The following is a 21,502-nucleotide window of genomic DNA, read 5'->3' as shown; positions in this document are numbered from 1 at the left end:
CTCCCTGCACTGTGTTCGGTCCGGTACTTGCGGCCGAAATACGTCCGTCAATTACGGACGTAATTAGTGTGTGTGCACATACCCTAACAGCTAAGGCTTCCTTCACATCTGCGTCGGGACTCCGTTCATTGGTTCAGTTGGAGCTTTCCATCAGGGGAACCTGTGAACGGAATCCAAACAAATACACGGAAACCATATGTTTCCATGTGCATCACAATTGATTTCAATGGTGACGAATCCGGTGCAAATGGTTTCCGTTTGTCACCGTTGTTTAAGGACTCCGTTGTTTTGACTGAACGAATAGCCCAGTCCTCTACGGTATTGATTCCGTCAAAACTATGGAACCCTTACACGACTGTAACAAAAACAATTTGCACCGCACCAGTCACCATTGAAATCAATGGTGATGCACACGGAGACCTATGGCTTCCGTTTTTGTTTCAGTTTGGATTCCGTTCATGGGTTCCCCTGACGGAAAGCTCCAACGGAACGCCTGAACCGAGCCCTGACGCAGATGTGATCGAAGCCTACGATGGTTTGTGTCATCAGTATATGAAAGCTATAACTTCTAGACATTACACATCATCTGCAGCATATATGGGCACCTATGATGCCCGCCTCTCTTCGTTATTGCTTTACAATACAATAAGTTATGGAAGAAAATGAGTGGCATGAGAAAGAATTCAAAATGAGACAAAAAAAAAAAAAAAAAAAAAGACCCAGGACTGCCTCACAGAGACGACCAACATTAGAGATTAATAAATCATTCACCATACGAACCTAATTTTTTTCCCATTTTCCGTGATTTTGGTTACATTTAGTACACCATACTTTTCTTGATCCTGAAGAAAAAAATATAGATCCAATTTTGCAGACAATGTGTAAAATAAGTAGGAATAATAAATATGGACGGTTTATGTTCTAAAACAAGAAGATGTAAACTTGTATGTTAGCAGTAACATTATCAACTTTTAAACTGGTGCAAAAAAAATAAATAATGGAGGCCATACGTGATAGATTTACCTCAATGCCAAATGGCGGCAAGTAGCATTTAGGTCAGGGCTACAAAGCAAAATATTTTCCAATCGTTTAGAAAGAAATAGTAATGATAAATGCATAGTGTAAACGGGCCTTAAGCACATGGCCGTGCCCGTAATCACCGTCCACGATTACGGGCACAGCCGGCCACCCGCATTTTCGGCCCGTGCTCCCATACAAAAGTATGGGTGAACATTCCGTAAAAGGCAAAAGATAGGACATGTCCTATCTTTTGCAAAGGCTTTCTGCGGCCCGGACTCCTTCCCGCAAATATACGGGAAGGAGTCCGTGGTCAATAGAAGTGAATAGGTCCGTAATTGCTGTGCTATTATAGGAAATGCAAGACAGTGCCGTAGTCCTCAGATACAAGATTTAATGACTCCGCCGTAATGATTACAGCCCAAAATAGATTTGTTCGAACACCAGTAACCGCTCATTTTTCATCATTACCTCCCACCCAACAAGTCTGGATAGGATCAATAACAATAGTTCCCAAGTAATAAAATAATGGTATTATTTCCAACTGCATTAAATCCCAACCGAACAAAATCACGCTCCATGGCACTTGCCATAAACAGCTTATAGTACGCACTGGGGGAGGTATATCGAAACCGATGCAAAGTAATTGTGGAGTAGTTGCTAATAGTAGCCAATCAGATTGCTTATTAAATTTATTTTTAAAAGGCCTCTGAAATCAGAGAGCTGCCATCTGAGACACTTTTGCTTTGCCTCAGTCTGGTGAATCTCCCTCATTGTATCGGACACTACCAGGGTCAATGCCACCAGACATTACCAACCAAGATAAAGTACTGACCGTTGACTGGGGGTGCTTTGGAGAGGAAGGGGATGTCTCAACATCAGGGAAATTTTGCTTGGATGTCGTTGTCGATTCCTATAAAATGAAGATATATTTGTATCTGGGAGTGAGACATGACAAGTTTCTGGAACGCATTTTACATTAATGAAAAAAAAAATTACAAATCCAGAAAACTGTACATAAAAAAGCAAATCTGGACACAAATTACGTCACGAACAGACAAGCTTAAAGTTTCTTCATTGGCTTTTGGGTAAATTTTTTAGAATATATAAAATTGTCTGCAGGTTGGACTTACTAAATATATTAATGACCTAACAAATGCCAGTGCCACTGCACATGCCCGAATCACCGGCTGGGAAAAGTTTGAGGATCATGGAGATACTGAGTCACCAGACGCTACAATACCAGACCAGCTTGGCTAAAAATTGCTGCATTGTTATCCATGGCAAGCACCAGAGCTCACACTTCTGTAAAGGCTCAGTCAATTTTGGGAAATGGAAGTTGAACTTTGGTTGCTATAGCCCGAAATGCAATTTTTCTCTGAGACCGTTTTGATACATTACCAAATACATGAAAACCTTTTGACACCTAGTTTAATTTAAATTTCTTTTTTATTATTCCAATGCAACTACAATAAAAAAATAAACAACTTTGCAAATAGTTTGGATTAAAAATGTCCTATTGTTATCTATAGCTCCTATGCAGACCCATGTGTCTCCATGGTAACAGACAACAAACTGTGTAGTCCGATCCTGTAGCTCTCTTCAATTTTTCCCCAGCTTCTTGCTAGCCTACCAAATGTAAGTTAGAAAAAAGTAGGGGACAGAAGGAAGAGAGTATGACTGCAGGATCAGACTACACAGAGCTTGTTTGCAGTCTGTTACCATGGAGATGCGTGGCCCTACATAGGATCTATCAGAAATGTTTAAAAAGTTGCTTCGTTTTTCATTTGCTGGGTCAACAAATTATTTGGTTGCAGAGGTAGACATAGGCATTAAATACAATATAAAGCATTGCCACTTATGCGTTTTAACCATCAGGCCCTTAGTTATACCTATTATGCCCAAAGGGCCTGAAATGCATAAGTTGGAGTCTTATGTATCAGGACGTGAGAGCTGGCAAGGTTTCAAATACATCTCCAACTTCTATATGGGGAAATCGGACTATAAATAACAAAAAAAGTGGATATTTTTTTAAAATTTTGTGTATTTTTATTAAGTTCCCCCTTTAACCCAAACAAAGTCTTATAGAAAGGAATAATCACTAAGCATCACTTTTTTTGAGTTCTACTACACACTTGGTTCAATATTGTAGTGTATGGATCAAATCTGCCACAATCCTCAGATGCAGTTACACTGGACACTGCGAATGGTCTTTGGATCACAAAAACAGGGAGCAATTGAGCTAAAAAAAAACATCAAAAACAAAAAAACGACAGTGGGACCAGCCCAATGGACCAAACGCCAGGTTTATTCAATGTTAACTATGCACGTGTGTTAAGAAATGTAATGACATACTACTTACTTGACCCTCAGGTGGAGAAGCAGAACGGGCTACGGAGTAGCCAGTTTGAGGAGACTACAATATACTGTATTTATTGTATACTGTATTATACATGCACTTAGAAATATATAATAATGAATATGAAAAAAGGTGCCAAATTCGATGTGAAAATGGAGGGGGAAAAACATTAAGATTGAATAAATACGAATTGCAGTTAGTAAAGTTATCTGATAGTAACAAATCTAAGGCCGTAATTACAACAAGAATTAATAACATGCGTATGCAGATACACAGGTATGATTTGGTCTGTTATTTGAGATCTGGATTTTTTTGACTAGCTAATTTCAAAATTATAATAACACTGCAAATGGAACAGAAAGAAAAGTATAGGACTGCAAACATCCTGAACGCTAAGGTAATATGTTCAGAATACCATCTAAGCTGAACTAGATGGCACATCTGCACCTTCTAAGTAGGTCCTCAAGTGCCAATTGGAAAAACTGAGCTCCTCTTCCTCAACTCCTTGAGAGCGATCCTTCGCTCTTGCGGTTTCTTAGGAACGCAGGTTATAAGGAAGCGGATCATGTGACTCCTCTGGGCTTTGCCGATTGGCCGAGCGGGCTCATGCGGAGGAACGTCTGGCCACCCTCTTAGGCTCTATGCAGGAGAAGTATATTTAGAGCCAAGATCCCATCCTTTGAAGGGGTCACAGAAGGAGATCCAATTCTGTCCTTGGCACTAAATATCCAGCTGAACCCTTACATCTATGGGTAGATCAGAAATTTTACTTCTCCCCTTACTGTAGTGGCAAAAAAAAGTGTGGCCATATATTCAGGACATGTGGGAACAACTTGGATGCCGGTTGTTTTCACATCTTTAATCCAGATATAAAAAGGTATTCTGGTTAGAGCAAATAAAGGTTATTCATTGTATAACTAAATTTACCAAAATAGTTTCGGTGTCAATTCCTCATGTTTTTCGAGATCTGTGCTTTTTGTCATTCATTGTTCACTTTCAGTTTATAAAATTTGGTTCATGGTTATGTGATGGACACACAAGTGCTGGGATCGTTACAAGACACCGCTCTGAAATCTGTACTGTAACGAGCCATGCAGCTGTGTTCATCACATGAGCAGGATATATTTTTATTTACGGGAATTCGGTTCCTATCGAAAGATTGCAAACAGAGATCTTGAAAAACGTGAAGAATGGATACAAAAATTATATAACGTTTCATTATCTAAAGAATAAGCTCTATTTATGGAAACCGGAGCACCCCTAAAATTGACCCTAGGCAATACTATATAACAACTCTGCTATATTCGGGTTCATCTTGAACGACAGCCAATGAAGTTTACTCCAGGCATCCGCAGAAAAGAAGGTTATTAGGGCCATAAAGAAAGCGATTAGTCTTTCTATTAAGATCGAAACCACTTTTCTTTCCGTCATTACACAGCAGGCAGGCAAGCATATTGACAAATCTGAAGAATTTTTGGAATGTGGACATGTGTTGGCAAGCAAGAACACACCGGAGACAGAATACTAACTTTCATAGAATAAGATGAAGTCAAAAAACCAGGACTAGGCATGTAATACTCAGAGGAATTACGCTTTTGCTTGATATGCAACTGTAAAAAACAAAACGGACCTGTTAATGTCATTACGGTCTTCTGTCGGTTCTATAGGATTACAAATTGTCCTTATTGAAGTGCTGCCGGTAAGCACGGCTCCGCATGATAACGTTTTACTGAATATTTAACTGGTGATTTATGCCCCTGCTATAACAGGAAAATACCGAACACAGAACATATAGCCGGACCTCGATGACGGAGTGTCTGCTAACTGCCGCACTGTCACTATGTCAGGGTGACCTGGTAAGCAAGGACAAAAAGGAGACATCACATTACCTTATCATTGGCCTCCAGCAGATATGTGCTGTGTCGCCACTTGGTTAAAACAATTGGTTCTTGGAACTTTCTATCGAGACTCCGACTTTTAGTGATTTCTCTCTGATGAGGTTGCAATAAGGAGTTATACTAAAAAATATAAAAAAAAAAAAAAGTACAAAAAAAGTACAACACTGTGGAACTTCAGAGATAAATAACTTGAAGTGGTTGAAAGGTGAAAGCAATGCTGAATTTTATGTATGGTATAAAATATCTCAACCACAAATACGTTCAGAAGTTCCCACCTAAATTTAATTGGAGAAAAATCTGATTAATACAGCAGCCTGCGATGGAGGACGACGTGGCGGAACTGCTTCCTCTTTAACCTAACAGATAAAGTCTGGACTAAAACCTACAAAACCTCCAATGTCATTGGTTGTGCAGTCTTTGTACCTTTAAAGAGGTTCTCCACCTATATTTATTTAAAAAAAAATCTGATTAATATTGCTGATTGAGATTGGAAATGGCATGGTGCGACTGTACTCTTCCCAATCTAAAAGGGTATCAACCACTACGGAGAGTAATTGTGTCAACTACAGACTAAGCTCCCAGCAAAACTATGTCTATGTGTAGCTTTTAGGCGGGTAACGCACTTACCAATTCTGACAGCAGTTTAAAGAGGCTCCGTCACCATATTATAAGTGCCCTATCTCCTACATAAGGAGATCAGCGCTATAATGTAGGTGACAGCAGTGCTTTTTATTAAGAAAAACAATCTCTTTTTACCACGTTAGGAGCGATTTTAGCTTTATGCTAATTCGTTTCTTAATGACCAAGTGGGCGTTGTAAAGAGGAGTGTATGATGCGGACCAATCAGCGTCATGCACTTCTCTCCATTCGTTTAGTCAGCGCATAGGGATCCTGCTAGATCAGTATGAGCTGTCTTATACGAACACATTAACGTTACTGAAGTGTTTAGACAGTGAATAGATAGACATTCCTTCCAGCCAGGACGGGATGTCTATTCACAATCCCGACACTTCGCTAACGTTTCTGTGGGACTTACAGCAGAGCAAGCGTAATCTCGCTGTTACCTGTCATTTACAGCGAGATGATGCTTGCTCTGCTGTAAGTACCACAGAAACTTTAGCGAAGTGACGGGATTGTGAATAGACATCCCGTCCTGGCTGGAAGGAATGTCTATTCACTGTCTAAACACTTCAGTAACGTTAATGAGTCAAAATAAGACATCACATACTGATCTAGCAGGATCACTATGCACTGAGGAAATGAATGGAGAAAAGTGCATGACGCTGATTGGTCAGCGTCATACACTCCTCTGTACAATGCCCACTTTGTATAAAGTAAAAACACGCTCACTTGGGCATTAAGAAACTAGTTAGCTTAAAGCTAAAATCGCTCCTAACGTGGTAAAAAAAGAGCACTGCTGTCCCCTACATTATAGCGCTGATCTCCTTATGTAGGAGATAGGGCACTTATAATGTGGTGACAGAGCCTCTAAGATGACTGCCCTGATTTTTTTTCTATTTACTTTCCTTTATACATGGATGACAGGAGCAAAATTACCCGTGTACATCATTTTTTTAGTCCTTAATTGCGATATAAAAAATTACCTTTGGCAGCTCCCACTCAGAGCGTGACCCATCAGCGCTGTAGTAATATGGTCTACCTTGATCGTCCACGTGTTTTATCCACTGTAATGAGATTAGAACATCAAAAACACAAGTAAAATAAAAAAAAAAATCGGCAGCCGCTACATATTCTGCAGACATCTTTTGTGCCTTTGTGTCAATCTTTTTACTAGTGCATAGTGAAGGGGCTGACTTCTTACACCTTATGAGCATTGATGGTCAGGCCCCAGTTGCTGTGTAGTTTTCACAATTATTGGGGTGCTTCTGCCTATCCTTGGACTATAGACACGAAAGACATTCAAATTTTGAAGCAGAGTAGGATGAAAATTACAGAAAAACAGGGACCAGGACATCGGGACGCCCACATTGCCACGTCTCACCCTAACCGAATGGAAAGAAACTAGAATTAAAGTTATTTTACTGTGGATCATATAATATCGGGGATCATTACATTTCATCCTGAACTCTAAACACGAAGAGCGTCAAGTACAGAAGACAGAAAGAGTATGGAAAATAAAAAGCAATTGATCACAGTTGTACCTTCTCATTGGTTTGGTCATTGATAAAGAAAATATGGCCTTGCTGATCCAGTTCTTCTGACCAGCCCTTGGGAGGAGAACCGTACAGACTATCTGATTGATTGATGTCACAAGCGTTGTGAAAGTTTTCTTCAGCTGAAATTTGCTAGAAAGAGTTGGAAAAACGTAAAGTTCTAGAACAAAGAGGATCAGTGAAAGTAGGGAAAAAATAAAAAATCACCCAAGCAAACAAAAGATACAGATTCTTTATATTTTTATTTATAAAGAGATAGACAACATTCATTCAGTGTTTCAAGGTCATAATGAAATGTATATTTGCCTAGCTATATGGTTAACCCCTTAACGACCAGGCCTATTTTGGCCTTCATGACATTCTCGTTTTTTTTATCGTCGTATTCTAAGAGTCATTTTATTTTTCCATCGATGTAGCCATATGTGGGCTTGTTTTTTTTTGTGGGACAAGTTGTATTTCAATTGGTACCATTCTGGTGTACATGGGACTTATTAGCTTACTTGTATATTTTATTGTACGGAATTCACCATGCAGTTTGAATAAAGTGCTAACTTTATTGTTCGCTTTGTTACGATCGCAGTGATACCGTTAATGCTATTTAATTTACTTCGTATACCAAGGCATTACGGTGTAAAATGGACAAGTAATCTAGTAGGCCATGCCTCTAGCATGGCAGGCCTGGGGGCCTTTGTTGGGTCTCTGACTGCTATGGCAACTCGACTAGCGGCGGACGACCACATTTATGAGCTGCCCAGGTGTGACAGATATCCCCCTCCCTCGGACAAACCACTTAAATGCCATTTGCTTGTCGCATTTAAGCAGTTAAAAAGCTGGAATCTGGGGTTTCTCTGATCCCGGCCTCTGCTGCGAGAATCCGTGCCTGTGCGATCCCAATCAGTAGTCTCGGAAGGGGACCTGTACCGTGACGTGCATGTACGTGATAATGGGTTAAGGGGATAAAATACCCAAAAAAAATGCCCTTCTATACAGCAATTCCCTAAAATGTTGTTCATTGGAAGTGATATGGGACCTGTGTAAATCCAATGAAGAAATCAAACTCCTCCTAGTGGTGACTGCAGGTAGACAGAATTTTATTACTGGTCATTTATTTTTCTGCATATTATACCCTACTTCTTGCCCATGTACCTGATTGGTGCGTCATTTCTTGCATTATTATTTTTGTTCTATGAATATGCGGTAACAATGTCTGGAGCGTGCCGCCCATGTGACTGGATGTTGACCCCCTGCTCTGTGCTTCGGTTTCAGTGTAATGCGGGGGTCACCTTTCCATAAATACTTGCTATAATTTTGTCTATGAAATGATATCGGCACAGATATTCCTTCCTTCCGGTGAGGGGAGTGATGCTGCAGCCGGTCATTCATTCACCCAGAACAAAGCAAGAAACCAAAAGCGGAATTTCAGAAAGTAAGCAGATTCCACTATAAATAAGAACAAGGGCTTATAGATAAACATGTTACTGTCGAACAGCAGAATTATAGGTGATGGCTGGAGTGCTTCTTTAACTTAAAGGGTCGCCTCAGTACAAAGATTGATGGCGCGTCGCTATTGCCATGAACTACAATCGTCCGGCCATCCAGCGTGGTAAGTACTTACGAGGTCCCAGTGAGGGATATATCTGTTGCTGATCCGGACTAAGCATTATTAAAGGGGTTTTCCGGGCAAATTTCATTTAATATGCAAGTCAGGGCTACTAACATATAGATCACTGCTCCAGTAGGAAGATGCACCGTTCCACCCGGTTAAACGGTTATCATCCTTAGTCACGTGATTAGCTTAGCCACGCCTCTTCTTTGGTAGCCAATGGTAACGACCACCTGTCCTCCACGGCTCAGTTATAGACATGCCCCTAGTGGTCGGCGCATCATATCATGTGACCAAAATCTCTTTGCTTGCGGCGACTCCTTTCAGTTCGGATGACATTATACCGAGGGGAGAGGGAGGAGTTTAGATGTCATATTTGAGAGGAAGGGTTTCGGATTGTCTGAGTTTCATGGCCCGCCCATTTCAGTCTACTCACATAGAAAACCAGCACTTGGTGGTCACGTGACTTAAGAGGAGAGTGGTGGAACAGGGCGGAATTGCACATCTGCCCACCGGAGCGCCCATCTATATGTAAGTAGCGCTGACTTACATATTAAAGGCGCCTAAAACAAGATTTGCCCGGAACCCACTGCATATATCCGTCACTGGCCCTTAAGGGGTTAATCATTAGACAGCACTTTTACATTTCTCTGTTCGATTACACAAATCATAATTTTTCAATTGCAACGATTTCACATACTTATTACGGCGCCCACCGGTGGCCATTTGATTCCCTTCTCAGACCGTCCACCTGTGTTCATTGCTGGCAAGAAAAAGCTGCATCTAGTGCGCAACTTGTTACTGGCTGGTCTGCACAATGGTAAGAATCACTCCACCGCCGCCCATGTACTAGAGGATCGGGGCGGTGAGACTGAGCATGTCTGACCACTTACACAGGACACAATAGGCTTTATTTACATGTCATGGTCATAGCAAAGTTTTTGGAGGATGTAGACATTGAGACAAATCAAAAGAATAGCAGGGGGCGCTATAACAAGTATGTAATAGCAATATCTAGACATTGGAGCATTATTTTTTTTTAAAACAGGATTCCAATTGAAATGTTACGTATTATGTGATCTAACAGAGAAATTAAATATTTCATTGTGGGACAACCCCTTCAATGGCCGTGTAAAGGGAAAATGGGAAACTGGAGCAATGTATCAGAGTAGGAGCTCCAACCCCTATAAAAAAATATGGCGATTCGGACCCTTTTAAGTTAAAATAAATATATATATATATATATATATATATATATATATATATATATAATATACTAGGCACACTGTAGAGGAAAACAAGCGTTTGGTTTTCATCGAATAATGTCCAGACCATGGAGACCGTCTAATGTTTCATGTATCACATGTTTGACCACACCAAATTCAACAATAAAGTATATTCACTCAAATGGAAAACCTACAGTCCCTGTTGCACAACCATTTATAATAGAATATTAGACCACATGGCTAAAAAAGGAATTAAAACCATTGGGGGTTAAAAATAAAAGTATTCCCTCTCAACAGGGCAGATTCATCAAGACTATCGCTGTGGGCTGGTTTGTCACTATGTAAAACATCTGAAACAGCTTTTCTTAAAATGTAGTACAATACGAATGATAAACCAGGCCGAGGTTCTGCACCGTCTACATCTGGCCGGTACGAACTCCGGTCACAACACCCATCATTCAGCTGTGTCAATAGTGGTAAGCGCCAATTGTGAAGTCTGACATCGCCTGTGAAAGGTACAGGTGAGGAAATGTAGTTTTGTTTAAAGCAGTTGTCCAAAATTAGAAAGGGTCTGCTTTTTCCCCCAGAACCAGCGCCACTCAACTGGCTGTGTTTGGTATTGCAGCTCCGATCCACTGAAGTACATGCGACTCAAAAGACAATGCCAGACGCAGTTAATGGACAAGAGTGGAAAACCCCTATTATAACCTCTTGGACATAAAAAAAAAAATGCAACACAAACAGCATTTATTTACATGCGGTTTGCGACATCACAAATATTTCTCTCGGATTGGCTCGACAGGAGCTTTCCTTGGGCAGAGGACCTATAGGTAGTCATTTAGATATCTTTTTGATGTCTTACAATATCAGAAAGGCTATTTAGGTTAAAAGAGGTTCTTAATAAAAGTAAATTCTAGAAAAATCTGATTAATAATGCAGGGAGGGATAGATAATGGCATGAATTCATTGCTGCAAAGACGCTTCCCCGCTTTCTCTGCTGCCAGTAGTGACAATATTGTCAGTCACTTTGCTATACACTAACTTATTATTTTGAAACAACTTAAGCATGTGTTTTTTCAGGCTTTTTTATGTCTTATAGAGTTCACATTTGCGTACAGAGACTCAGTCCAAAATTCTGCCGAAAATACCGGAAACAATAGCGCAGCATGCTGCACTATTGTTTCCGGTAAAACCATGGGCAGCCCGACGGAAAACCGGCAGAACCCATTAAAGTCAATGGGTTCCGTCGGCAGTCGTACAACAGAATCGGCGCTTCCGGTTATTCCCGTGTTCTGCTCCCCTGACTAAGCAGAACGGAATAATAAACGCAGATGTGAGCAAGGTCTTAAAATATGCAAACATCTCCTGTAAGCTTGTCCTTACATTTAGTGCTCAGAGTTAAAAGTTCAATGACAAACCCAGAAAATATTATTTTTTACGAAAAACAAGTAAATTTCAACAAAACCTTGGGCTATTTTACTGTAGGTGATCAGTCTTAGTCAGTTGTCAGAGCTCCTCTATTATTTCAGCAATATTACACAGTACATGAACTCCGTTATATAGGATATAACTGTATATACAAAATATTACAAGGCCGGTCTGCTTTACTGATACCTACCTCATGATCGGCCTGAGTAAAGGACTCCCCCCTACTGGTCTCTTTAGTGCAGCGCGGTGGCTTCCAAGTTCGTTCCTGTGTCGTTTTATTATAATAATAGGAACGTCCAGTGTTATCTTGGTGCGTTTCCCACTCCCCTGTAATTTGGACTGGGGTCGCATTAGGTTGAGGGGGGAGATTGGACAGAGAAATCTTCAGTTCTTGCAGATTTGCATACACAGGAGAATCTGGTCTTGCAGTGGCAGGAGAGACAGAAAACTGAAGAGAACAGACACCAGAAAGAAAAAGTTACCAATTACTAGAGGAGAAACCATCACCATCATCAGCCCAAATAAACGAGTCCCCGCTCCATTACATTTTCAGCACAGCTGCCATTTTGCTTGACTGCAGGTAACATTCATGACAGGACGGTGACAAGAGACAGACACGAAGGTCACCAGTGAATTTCTTATCCCGACTAAAAAAGTGGTGGAAAGAAAGTGGTGGTCCTATCCTCAAAGAAAAAAAAAAACAGCAACTCATTGATGACCACAATTTGCCCTGGTCTAGGACTGAGAGATCGGCGTTATTCAGGATTTTAAAATTGATAGCCTATCCCTTAGCATAGCCTATCAATATTGGATCAGTGGGGGTCTTACTCTCGGCACCCCCGCTGATCAGCTGAGCGCCACAGCCTCTTCGTTGTTTAGATAGATTTCATTTTCGTTAATACTTGCACACGTCGTTACATTCGTGGTGGCTCAGCGAGGTATTGTAGCACTGTCCTGTTCACTTGAATGGGACAACGCTGCAATATCTGCTGGCTAACAATAATAGGGTTAACTTCAATTTTCATTGCCTGGAATCAGATTGTATTTTACATTGTACTGTGCTGTGCAATAATCCTCCCAGAATAATACAGATCTAAGCTCAAGCAAAATGGCAGCTTCCTCTGGCTCACTCCATTGCTTCCATATGGTCAGCACTAAAATGGATAAAACCGTCAAATGGCAATTTGAAGAAATGTAGAAATGTAGGTGCTGAAACAAGTGGGAGCAATAGCCGAATCCCAGAGAATGGCTTTATTCATGGTTATAGTATACACGACTGACAGGGATCATTTATGAAAACTACTGCATCGAAAGAAGTGGAGGTATTAGCCATCGCAGCGAACAACTTCCAGCCATAATATACAATTATCAACACATCCACTTCTCTCCGCAAGTATTCATAAAGGAGTATACAGAAATGATCAATTATCAGCAATTACAGATACACACTACAAATAAAAGAGACCGTGTGCGTATATGTATGTATGTATGTGTGTGTGTGTGTGTGTGTGTGTATATATATATACACACACACACACACACACTATATAGAAAATACAATATATATGTATATATACACAGTTACACACACAGATATACACACACATACACACTATCGAAAATATATGTTATATGAATTATATTAGTAGTTATACTTTTGTAAGCTGCATTGCAGACTTTGGGTTCAGCGTTTATGTAAAACAGATAATTTAGAGTGTTCAGATTGGGATGATTGATGTGCAATATGTTTTTTTACGATTAAAAATTAAAAACTGAAAAGTTCTTTTACAAAAAAGTAGAGATTCAGGGTCAAACTCACAGGGGTCAGGAAGCATAAAGGATCCTCACACTAGGAGAGTTGCTTAAAGAGGACCTGTCACCCCTCCTGACAGGTCGGTTTTAGTAAATAATTGTACACCCCATCTTTTCTTAGAACCCTATGTTGCACCATTCCTCTGTTATTCCTCCTAGAAATGTATAAATAAATTGAGAACTGGGTTTTTCCAGTTGGGGGGGGGGGTCCCTTCAGAGACTGACCGTGTTCAATCAGTGATGGGTGTGTAGCAACACCCAGTTGTCAATTTATTCATAAATTTCTAGCACAATCCCGACACTACAGCACAACAAGCGTAATCTCGTTTGAAATGACAGTTTACAGCGTAATCTCGCGAGATTACGCTTGCTTTACTGTAGTGTCGGGATTGTGTTAGCGAAGTGTCAGGATTCTGAATACACATGACGTCCTGGTTGGAGGTAATGTATATTCACTGTCCGGACACTGCAGTAATGTTATAGTGTGTGTATGTAGCTGCACATAGTGATATAGCTATATCGCTATGTGCTGTGTAAATAAATGGGGAGAAGTGTATGACGCTGATTGGTCACTGATTGGTCAGCGTCATACACTTCTCTCCACAACGCCCACTTGATCAAAAAGTAAAACACGCCCAGTTGTCCATTAAGAAACTAATTAGAATAAAGCTAAAATAGGTCATAACTCCGTCAAAAATGATCGTTTTTATAAATAAAAAAAACACTGCTGTAATCTACATTACAGTGCCGATCACATTATGTACAATATAAGCCACTTATAATGTGGTGACAGAGACTCTAAGTTGCCCTTGGCTCTGCACATTCCAAAAAAAGTTTAGTCCTGTAGATCAATAACTTTGCTGTTCATAGAAACAGGTTCTGTGGCGACTACATTTTTTGCCTGGTATCGCAGGATGTTGCACGGCCCATCAGTGAAAGCACCATGCATGCAGCAACCCAGATCTCTGCGAGTATGACATACCACTCTGCCATTCTAGGTTTTGAGTGGAGGGGTATTTTAAAAGATTAATGCCAAATAAAACCTAAAACACACCACCTGGGAGGGCCAAGCCGGGCTGTATACAGACTCATAAGTCTTTGACACGTATATGACTCTAGCCGCAGCTCTTGGGTAGGGGTCCCAGTAGACAATTAAAAGCATGATTTCCAAAGAGCCAAAAATTTTCGGTCAATACAAGGACTATAGATATTCACAGCAAGCAACATTTCTCAGCTACTAGACGTCTCTTCAGAGCGTGCACCACCATAAACATTTATCAGTCCAATACACTGTAATAGCCCAGATAAAACTTGGCGACAAATAGAATACAGGTCATATGTAAAATAATACACATGCAAAAAATAAATAAAGTACAGACTGTGCTATAGGTAGAATTTTATGTTACTTGTCTGGTCATTAACGCAATTACATTATACAGAAGAAAAGTCTCTGCATTAACAAATCAGAATTATGTACAACAGGGTGGTCTGTAGTCTAAGTGACAGACTATTAGTCCCGGAGAACCCCTTTAAAGCAGAATTCCACTTTAACAAGAATCCAGTTAGACATTGAGTCTTTCTCCTATTATTTTGTTTTCGTACAGAATTGTAGTTATTGTTGGTCATTTTAACCAAACACATTCATGGCTGCTTTTAAAATTTTGCTTGGAAACTGGTTTATCTCCACTCCCGACATTCAACCTCATAATTCAGCTCTGACTGTGTAACGGAAATCCCACAATGCACTTCTCTATGGCAACAGGAAACCATCAGAAATCTAAATCCTACTGCAGCACACTCCTACAGCGCCATCACCAAACCTTGTAACCCTACTGCAGCACACTCCTACAGCGCCATCACCCAACCTTGTAACCCTACTGCAGCACACTCCTACAGCGCCATCACCCAACCTTGTAACCCTACTGCAGCACACTCCTACAGCGCCATCACCCAACCTTGTAACCCTACTGCAAAACATTCCTACAGCGCCATCACTAAAACCTTGTAACCCTACTGCAGCACACTCCTACAGCGCCATCACCCAACCTTGTAACCCTACTGCAGCACACTCCTACAGCGCCATCACCCAACCTTGTAACCCTACTGCAGCACACTCCTACAGCGCCATCACCCAACCTTGTAACCCTACTGCAGCACACTCCTACAGCGTCATCACCCAACCTTGTAACCCTACTGCAGCACACTCCTACAGCGTCATCACCCAACCTTGTAACCCTACTGCAGCACACTCCTACAGCGTCATCACCCAACCTTGTAACCCTACTGCAGCACACTCCTACAGCACCATCACCCAACCTTGTAACCCCACTGCAGCACACTCCTACAGCGCCATCACCCAACCTTGTAACCCTACTGCAGCACACTCCTACAGCGCCATCACCCAACCTTGTAACCCTACTGCAGCACACTCCTACAGCGCCATCACCCAACCTTGTAACCCTACTGCAGCACACTCCTACAGCGCCATCACCCAACCTTGTAACCCTACTGCAGCACACTCCTACAGCGCCATCACCCAACCTTGTAACCCTACTGCAGCACACTCCTACAGCACCATCACCCAACCTTGTAACCCTACTGCAGCACATTCCTACAGCGTCATCACCCAACCTTGTAACCCTACTGTAATGGTACACTTCTACAGCGTCATCACCCAACCTTGTAACCCTACTGTAATGGTACACTTCTACTACAGCGTCATCACCCAACCTTGTATCCCTACTGTAATGGTACACTTCTACTACAGTGGCATCACCCAACCTTGTACACTTGATTCCCCTGTACATACATTCCTCCAGAGAACATAGTGGAGATATTTATTAAAGTAGAGATTTAGGAGACAACAGATTATGGTTAGTGGTCAGCATTTCTTGGAAAGCGGCTCTCCAGCCTACAATGCAGAACAGATGTTTGCAGCTCTGCTTTCTAGTATCACATTCTGGACCCCGGAGTCTGCAGATGCCGAAGAACTTAGACTCAGAGCTACATAGGGAGGTGTCATTACATGACAGGAACATTAGGAAAAGAATAGGGGGGTGTGTAAATATATACATATATATATATATATATACACACACACACACACACACACACACACACACACACACACACACATATATATATACACACACACACACACATACATTTTATTATAAACAACAAAGTTTATTGAAATTAGCTAAGAAATGTCCTGCAGTAGGGCAATTATTGGGGAACCTACAGTTACTTGCCTATAAATGTGTGCCATGAACAGCGCATATGGTTTGTAAACACACAGTACCTGCAGACCCCAAAAAGTAATTTGTCTTTTTGCTGTCTGTTTAGAGAAAGCCAGTTACCAGCAAAGATCTCCATCAGGGCATCCTGCAGACCTCTAAAGTGCACTGAAGTAGAAGGCTCAAGTGCACCCACCAAAATGCTAGTCAGTGGCTCTCTTCCACCCATACAGATAATGTGTAGGACTGTAGTTTTCTACCACAGCAAACCCAGCAGGCAGGACTAGCACCCAAACCAGGTACTACTATAGTATCTGTCCATACAACATATAAGCGCCCCATACACAACGTATCAGGATTCTTATAGAATGGGATCAAGTAAAGATTATGTCCCCCCTGCGTTCGGATATTCCAGACATTTGTGCAGCTTGTTTTTCAGAGGTTACCAAACACCAGAGGTAAGTGACTTCAGAGAGATGAGACTTTTCAAAGAAAGATCCCTTTCTCATGGATACCCGTGATGACGAATCGTTCTAGTAAATACACATCCAAGAATACCCCTCAGAACAAGCGATCCAGCGCAGAGGTTAGTGGCAGTTTTCGCAGTCCAGATTGTTTGCAAGTAGATTGTGGTTTCATGAATTCGAGAACATCGGTTTTATTTGTACTAGCTAGAATAGGCAGCAGTGTCTTCTCAAAGAAACTTAAGGGCAACAAAAAATGTCAATTAATAGGGGACATTTATCAAGCCGTCTTGTAGTAAAAATGTCCTTTGTTGCCCATAGCAACCAATCAGAGCTCTGCTTTCATTTTACCTGAGCTCACATATATGAAAGCTGTGGGGTTGCTATGGGCAACAAAGGACATTCTTACTAGAAGACGGCTTGTAAATCTCCCCCAATGTCACTGAGGAAGCAGGGGGACATTATCTTTACTTGTTTAATCAGGGAGGGGGAGATAAACTTCACTTCATCCACAGATTGTCGACTGATCAGTAGATGGTCTCTTTGATTAAAGAATGCGACCAATTCATGACAGATACTTGGATCAAGAGGTAGAAATATCCGCTTCTGCTGACATTTCGTTCATTACTATGGATAGCTACGACCACTGCAGAGTCAGCAGAAATTGTATGTTCCTGCAGCCGTGACTCGATGAATAGGAAATTACTACGTGTGCCCTCAGGTCCTGTTCACATTGAGGTTTTTTTGCAGGCAGAAAATTCTGCCTCAATATTTCGTCAGGAATTTTGAGGCGGATTTTTACCTGCCTGCACCTTCTTGCCATTGAGTGCCGTGGGCAAAAAACGATCTCTCTGAATCCCATGATTTCAATGGGAAATCAGAGACGGAACCACGGGAAAAGACAGAGCATGGCGCGAGTGGCGAATAGCTGCCCTGGGACAAAAATGCCTCCACCTCTCATTGAAATCAATGGGAGGTGGTTTTGGCAGTTTTCTTGGCACCGATTCCGACGCGGTTTGTGAACCGGATTCAGATGACAGTAGTATACGTCTGTGTGATAGCTGTTAAAACAACGGCACATGTATTTCAATGGGGCCGTTCACACGGCCACTGTTTAAACGGACTGTGTGAAGGGTCCGCTGAATAGTAGAACATACCCTATTTTCTTCCGTTTTCACAAATCCCTCGATATACTCAAGTCTATGGGGATCGGTGAAAACGGGACCCACACGGGTGCAACTCGGACGTGAAAAACTGCAAATTTTTACGTCCTAGTTTGCACTCGTTCGTGTGAATCTGGCCTTAGAATGTAAAACAATCTTCAGCAGATCCTAGACATGCCTCAAATATGCGTATTTTATCTATTGAATCCATTAAAATCCACATTTAATTTTGTACCAAAATCTGCACGTGTTAATTGGCGCTGATTCTAGGCTGGTTCAACAGCGTGGTATTTTAATAATGTATGTGATATAGAAAATACTTTTTCCACATTTGTTGTAGTTTTCACAAAAATGTAGCCATTTTGCAGCAATTACAAAATTTCTTTCCATATCGGTGGCGGGCCATTCAGCATCGATCGCTGTTTGTTATGTAGCGCATGTAAACAATGCCCCTTTTACTGCATCAATGTTCCCCAAGATTGGCGTTCTGTGTCGATTAATAAAAGTGGGTAAATTAGGCAAGTATGAGCACATCTAATGCCCGGGTAACATAGCGTCACGTTATTAACTAGAACAGAAAACCAAAAGTACAGGTGGTCACAAAAAATTACATTAACAAAAAGAACACAAACAATATATCAGATAAATAATTGTGCAGCCGTCTTAAAATGGATCCTGGCACCTGGAGCGCGGCCCATCATGTGTGCTTCGCCCTCCTTTCTACAGCGGTCTCTGTGCCTTCAATGCAGGCCTGGAAGAACAGATTATCTGAAAGGAGCCATGATACCGTTCCCAGACAGAACGCCGTGCCTTCCCAGCTGCCAGAGCGGCGCTCCTGCAGCATGTGCGGTGTACCCCGCATCATACTGCAGAGCGGAACGCGGGGCCGAGGAACGATCATGTAATACATGGATGGCCCGGGTCTGCAAACCGTGGGCCGCTCTTTCTGATCTGCTCCATGGTCTGGCTTAAGAAACGGGTTGTCCCAGAAGGACTAATAGGGCTTATGGATGGGGATTTCCTTTATGGGCGTACCCGTTAAAAAAACAAAAAACCTCAGTGTTGTCTCAGGAGTCCAACAAGGTGTAAAATACGGCGCATTGTGAAGGCATCCGAACATCTCACAAGCAGGCACAGCGAAGGCTCCATTCCCGTGTCGTATTTGCTTTCAAGTGGATTTATGTCGGGTGGGCTTCCAAACAAAAACCTCACTTATGTCACTGCATGCCTATACATGATGTTAACCGCCTCGAATTGTAAAAAAAGAAATAAAAAATACTGCATGGTACGGCCCCTGTATAGGAGAGCGCAGCAGACGCTTTCTTACACAGAAAAGAACAGAAAGGAATGCCAACAAATACCGGCGTATACCAAAAGGACACTCTCGACATATGCCGTGTGCAAGGGACCCTGTGCATTCTCCTGGCACATATGTCAAACGTATAAAAAATAAAAAATAAAGTCTGAAGAGAGCCTAAGGGTGCATTTACATGAAATTTTTTGCCTGCGCGATAAAAAAATAAAATAAAATCGTGGCAAAACTACGGCACGTCAGCAAGGTTTTCAGAATATTAACTGGACCGTGCTGCCGGGACGATCAACATGTAAATCCACTTGCTCATTATTACAGCGGAGACGGCAGGAAGCTACTTCCAGCTTTGTGCGGAGAAAGCAGCGGACATAACCTGGAGCTCAGCCATTAATTATAACAAACATGTCCCCTCCCACAGGGTCAAATATAATTTGGGATCAGCGTTTCGAGGATCAGGGGCGAGAACTAGCAGATTGTTCAGAACATTTTCTCTGTGATCCACCTGCACTCCCAAAAGTTTTCTGCTCCGCACCGAGATGTGGTGGTGGGGGTGGTAGAGGTGGTAGTGGTGGGGGAGGAATGTTTGCCCCAAACAGCAGGGATGGGTTTCTGAGAGCACATTGTGTGTGTTTTATTACAGCCAGCTCCAACGTGATGGGACTGGAAGCTTCTGACATACATGAATGCTTTTCCGATTGCTCAGCAGAATGCCTGATCACTGCCAAAAGAAAAGAGGCCAGAACTTTTCGATGTCTGATCAGTCATTACATACACTTGGAGAAATTCACCAGCTAAAAAAACATCCTGGTATGAAAAAGGCCTAAAAGAAGGGACTTCTGCCTATATTACTAGTCTGTTGTGCTCTACGGATCCGTGGTATGGACACTATAGAGTGGCATGTGCCCATACTGTACCTCCGATATTATATGAAGGCACACCGAGTACTTATGGGTCCGAGGTTGTAATACCAGAGATCAGTAACTTCTTCTTAATCGGGCTAAAAGTCTAAGGGCTTGTCCACACGTAGCGGAATTGCTGCATATTTTCTATCCGGATTTGCGGACAGAAAATACGCAGAATACAGTAGCAGCAAAGTGGTAAAAAATCTCATCCAGACGCTGCATAAAATTTTCGACCTGAAATTAACCTGCAGTGCGTATTTTTCGTACTGCAGCATGTCAATTCCTGCTGCGGAAAGTGGACTGAATTGCTGAGTTTTTCAGAGGAGGTCTCACCATCTCCCAACATTGTGAAAAACGCCGCAAAATCCGCACCATTTTCCGCTATAAAAAAAATGCAGGAAGTGATGCGTTTTTTCCGCAGCGGAAATCCTGCTAGTTTCTGCGGAATTGCTGCAGACATTTTAGGCAGCAATGCCGTTAAGTGTGGACAAGCCCTAAGTTTCTGCTCACACCCAGCGGAGAATTTTATAATGGAGGAAATTCACTGCCGCACTGCAGAGTTATTATTTGATTTCGCATATTTCCAACGTGATCCGGCCGCTCACCTGCGGCTATTTACAGTCTAACATCCTAGTTGAGTGAAGATTGTTTGGATCATGCCCACATCAAAAACCAGGGGCACCGAGATAAACAAGAGTTAAAATGAACTTCAAAGACCGTATTCAGATGGACGAAATGCGCCATGTATTTAGCGCCAGGCACGTACTCGGCTATGTCCTGACAGAGTGAGATTACATAAGCTCCCACGCAGAGTTGTATTACTGTGTGGGAGTAAGGCCTCGTTCACATCTGCGTTGGAGGCTCAGATAGGGGCCTCCGTCACAGAGCCGGCCGAGAATACCGGAAAC

General features: G+C 41.9%; 1 protein-coding gene across 5 annotated transcripts in view; it reads right to left on the bottom strand.

Moving 5' to 3' along the window:
• Positions 1-21,502, bottom strand: part of ARHGAP12 (Rho GTPase activating protein 12) — a 91,891-nt gene that overhangs the window by 27,906 nt on the left and 42,483 nt on the right. Inside the window, exons 3-9 of one of the 5 annotated variants that reach the window (XM_075827480.1) lie at positions 11,896-12,153; positions 7,437-7,580; positions 6,879-6,959; positions 5,266-5,394; positions 4,906-4,986; positions 1,853-1,930; positions 781-842 (exon numbers count right to left, since the gene is read on the bottom strand). In XM_075827480.1, coding sequence (XP_075683595.1) covers positions 781-842; positions 1,853-1,930; positions 4,906-4,986; positions 5,266-5,394; positions 6,879-6,959; positions 7,437-7,580; positions 11,896-12,153 — 833 coding nt within the window. The remainder of the gene's footprint in view (positions 1-780; positions 843-1,852; positions 1,931-4,905; positions 4,987-5,265; positions 5,395-6,878; positions 6,960-7,436; positions 7,581-11,895; positions 12,154-21,502) is intronic. The other 4 variants (XM_075827482.1, XM_075827481.1, XM_075827484.1 and 1 more) reach the window with 4 other exon arrangements.

The sequence above is a fragment of the Rhinoderma darwinii genome, chromosome 5, assembly GCF_050947455.1.
Source record: "Rhinoderma darwinii isolate aRhiDar2 chromosome 5, aRhiDar2.hap1, whole genome shotgun sequence".
NCBI classification, from domain to species: domain Eukaryota; kingdom Metazoa; phylum Chordata; class Amphibia; order Anura; family Rhinodermatidae; genus Rhinoderma; species Rhinoderma darwinii.
Note: the sequence above shows the minus strand (reverse complement) of the source record. Positions and strands in the feature narration are given on the sequence as shown.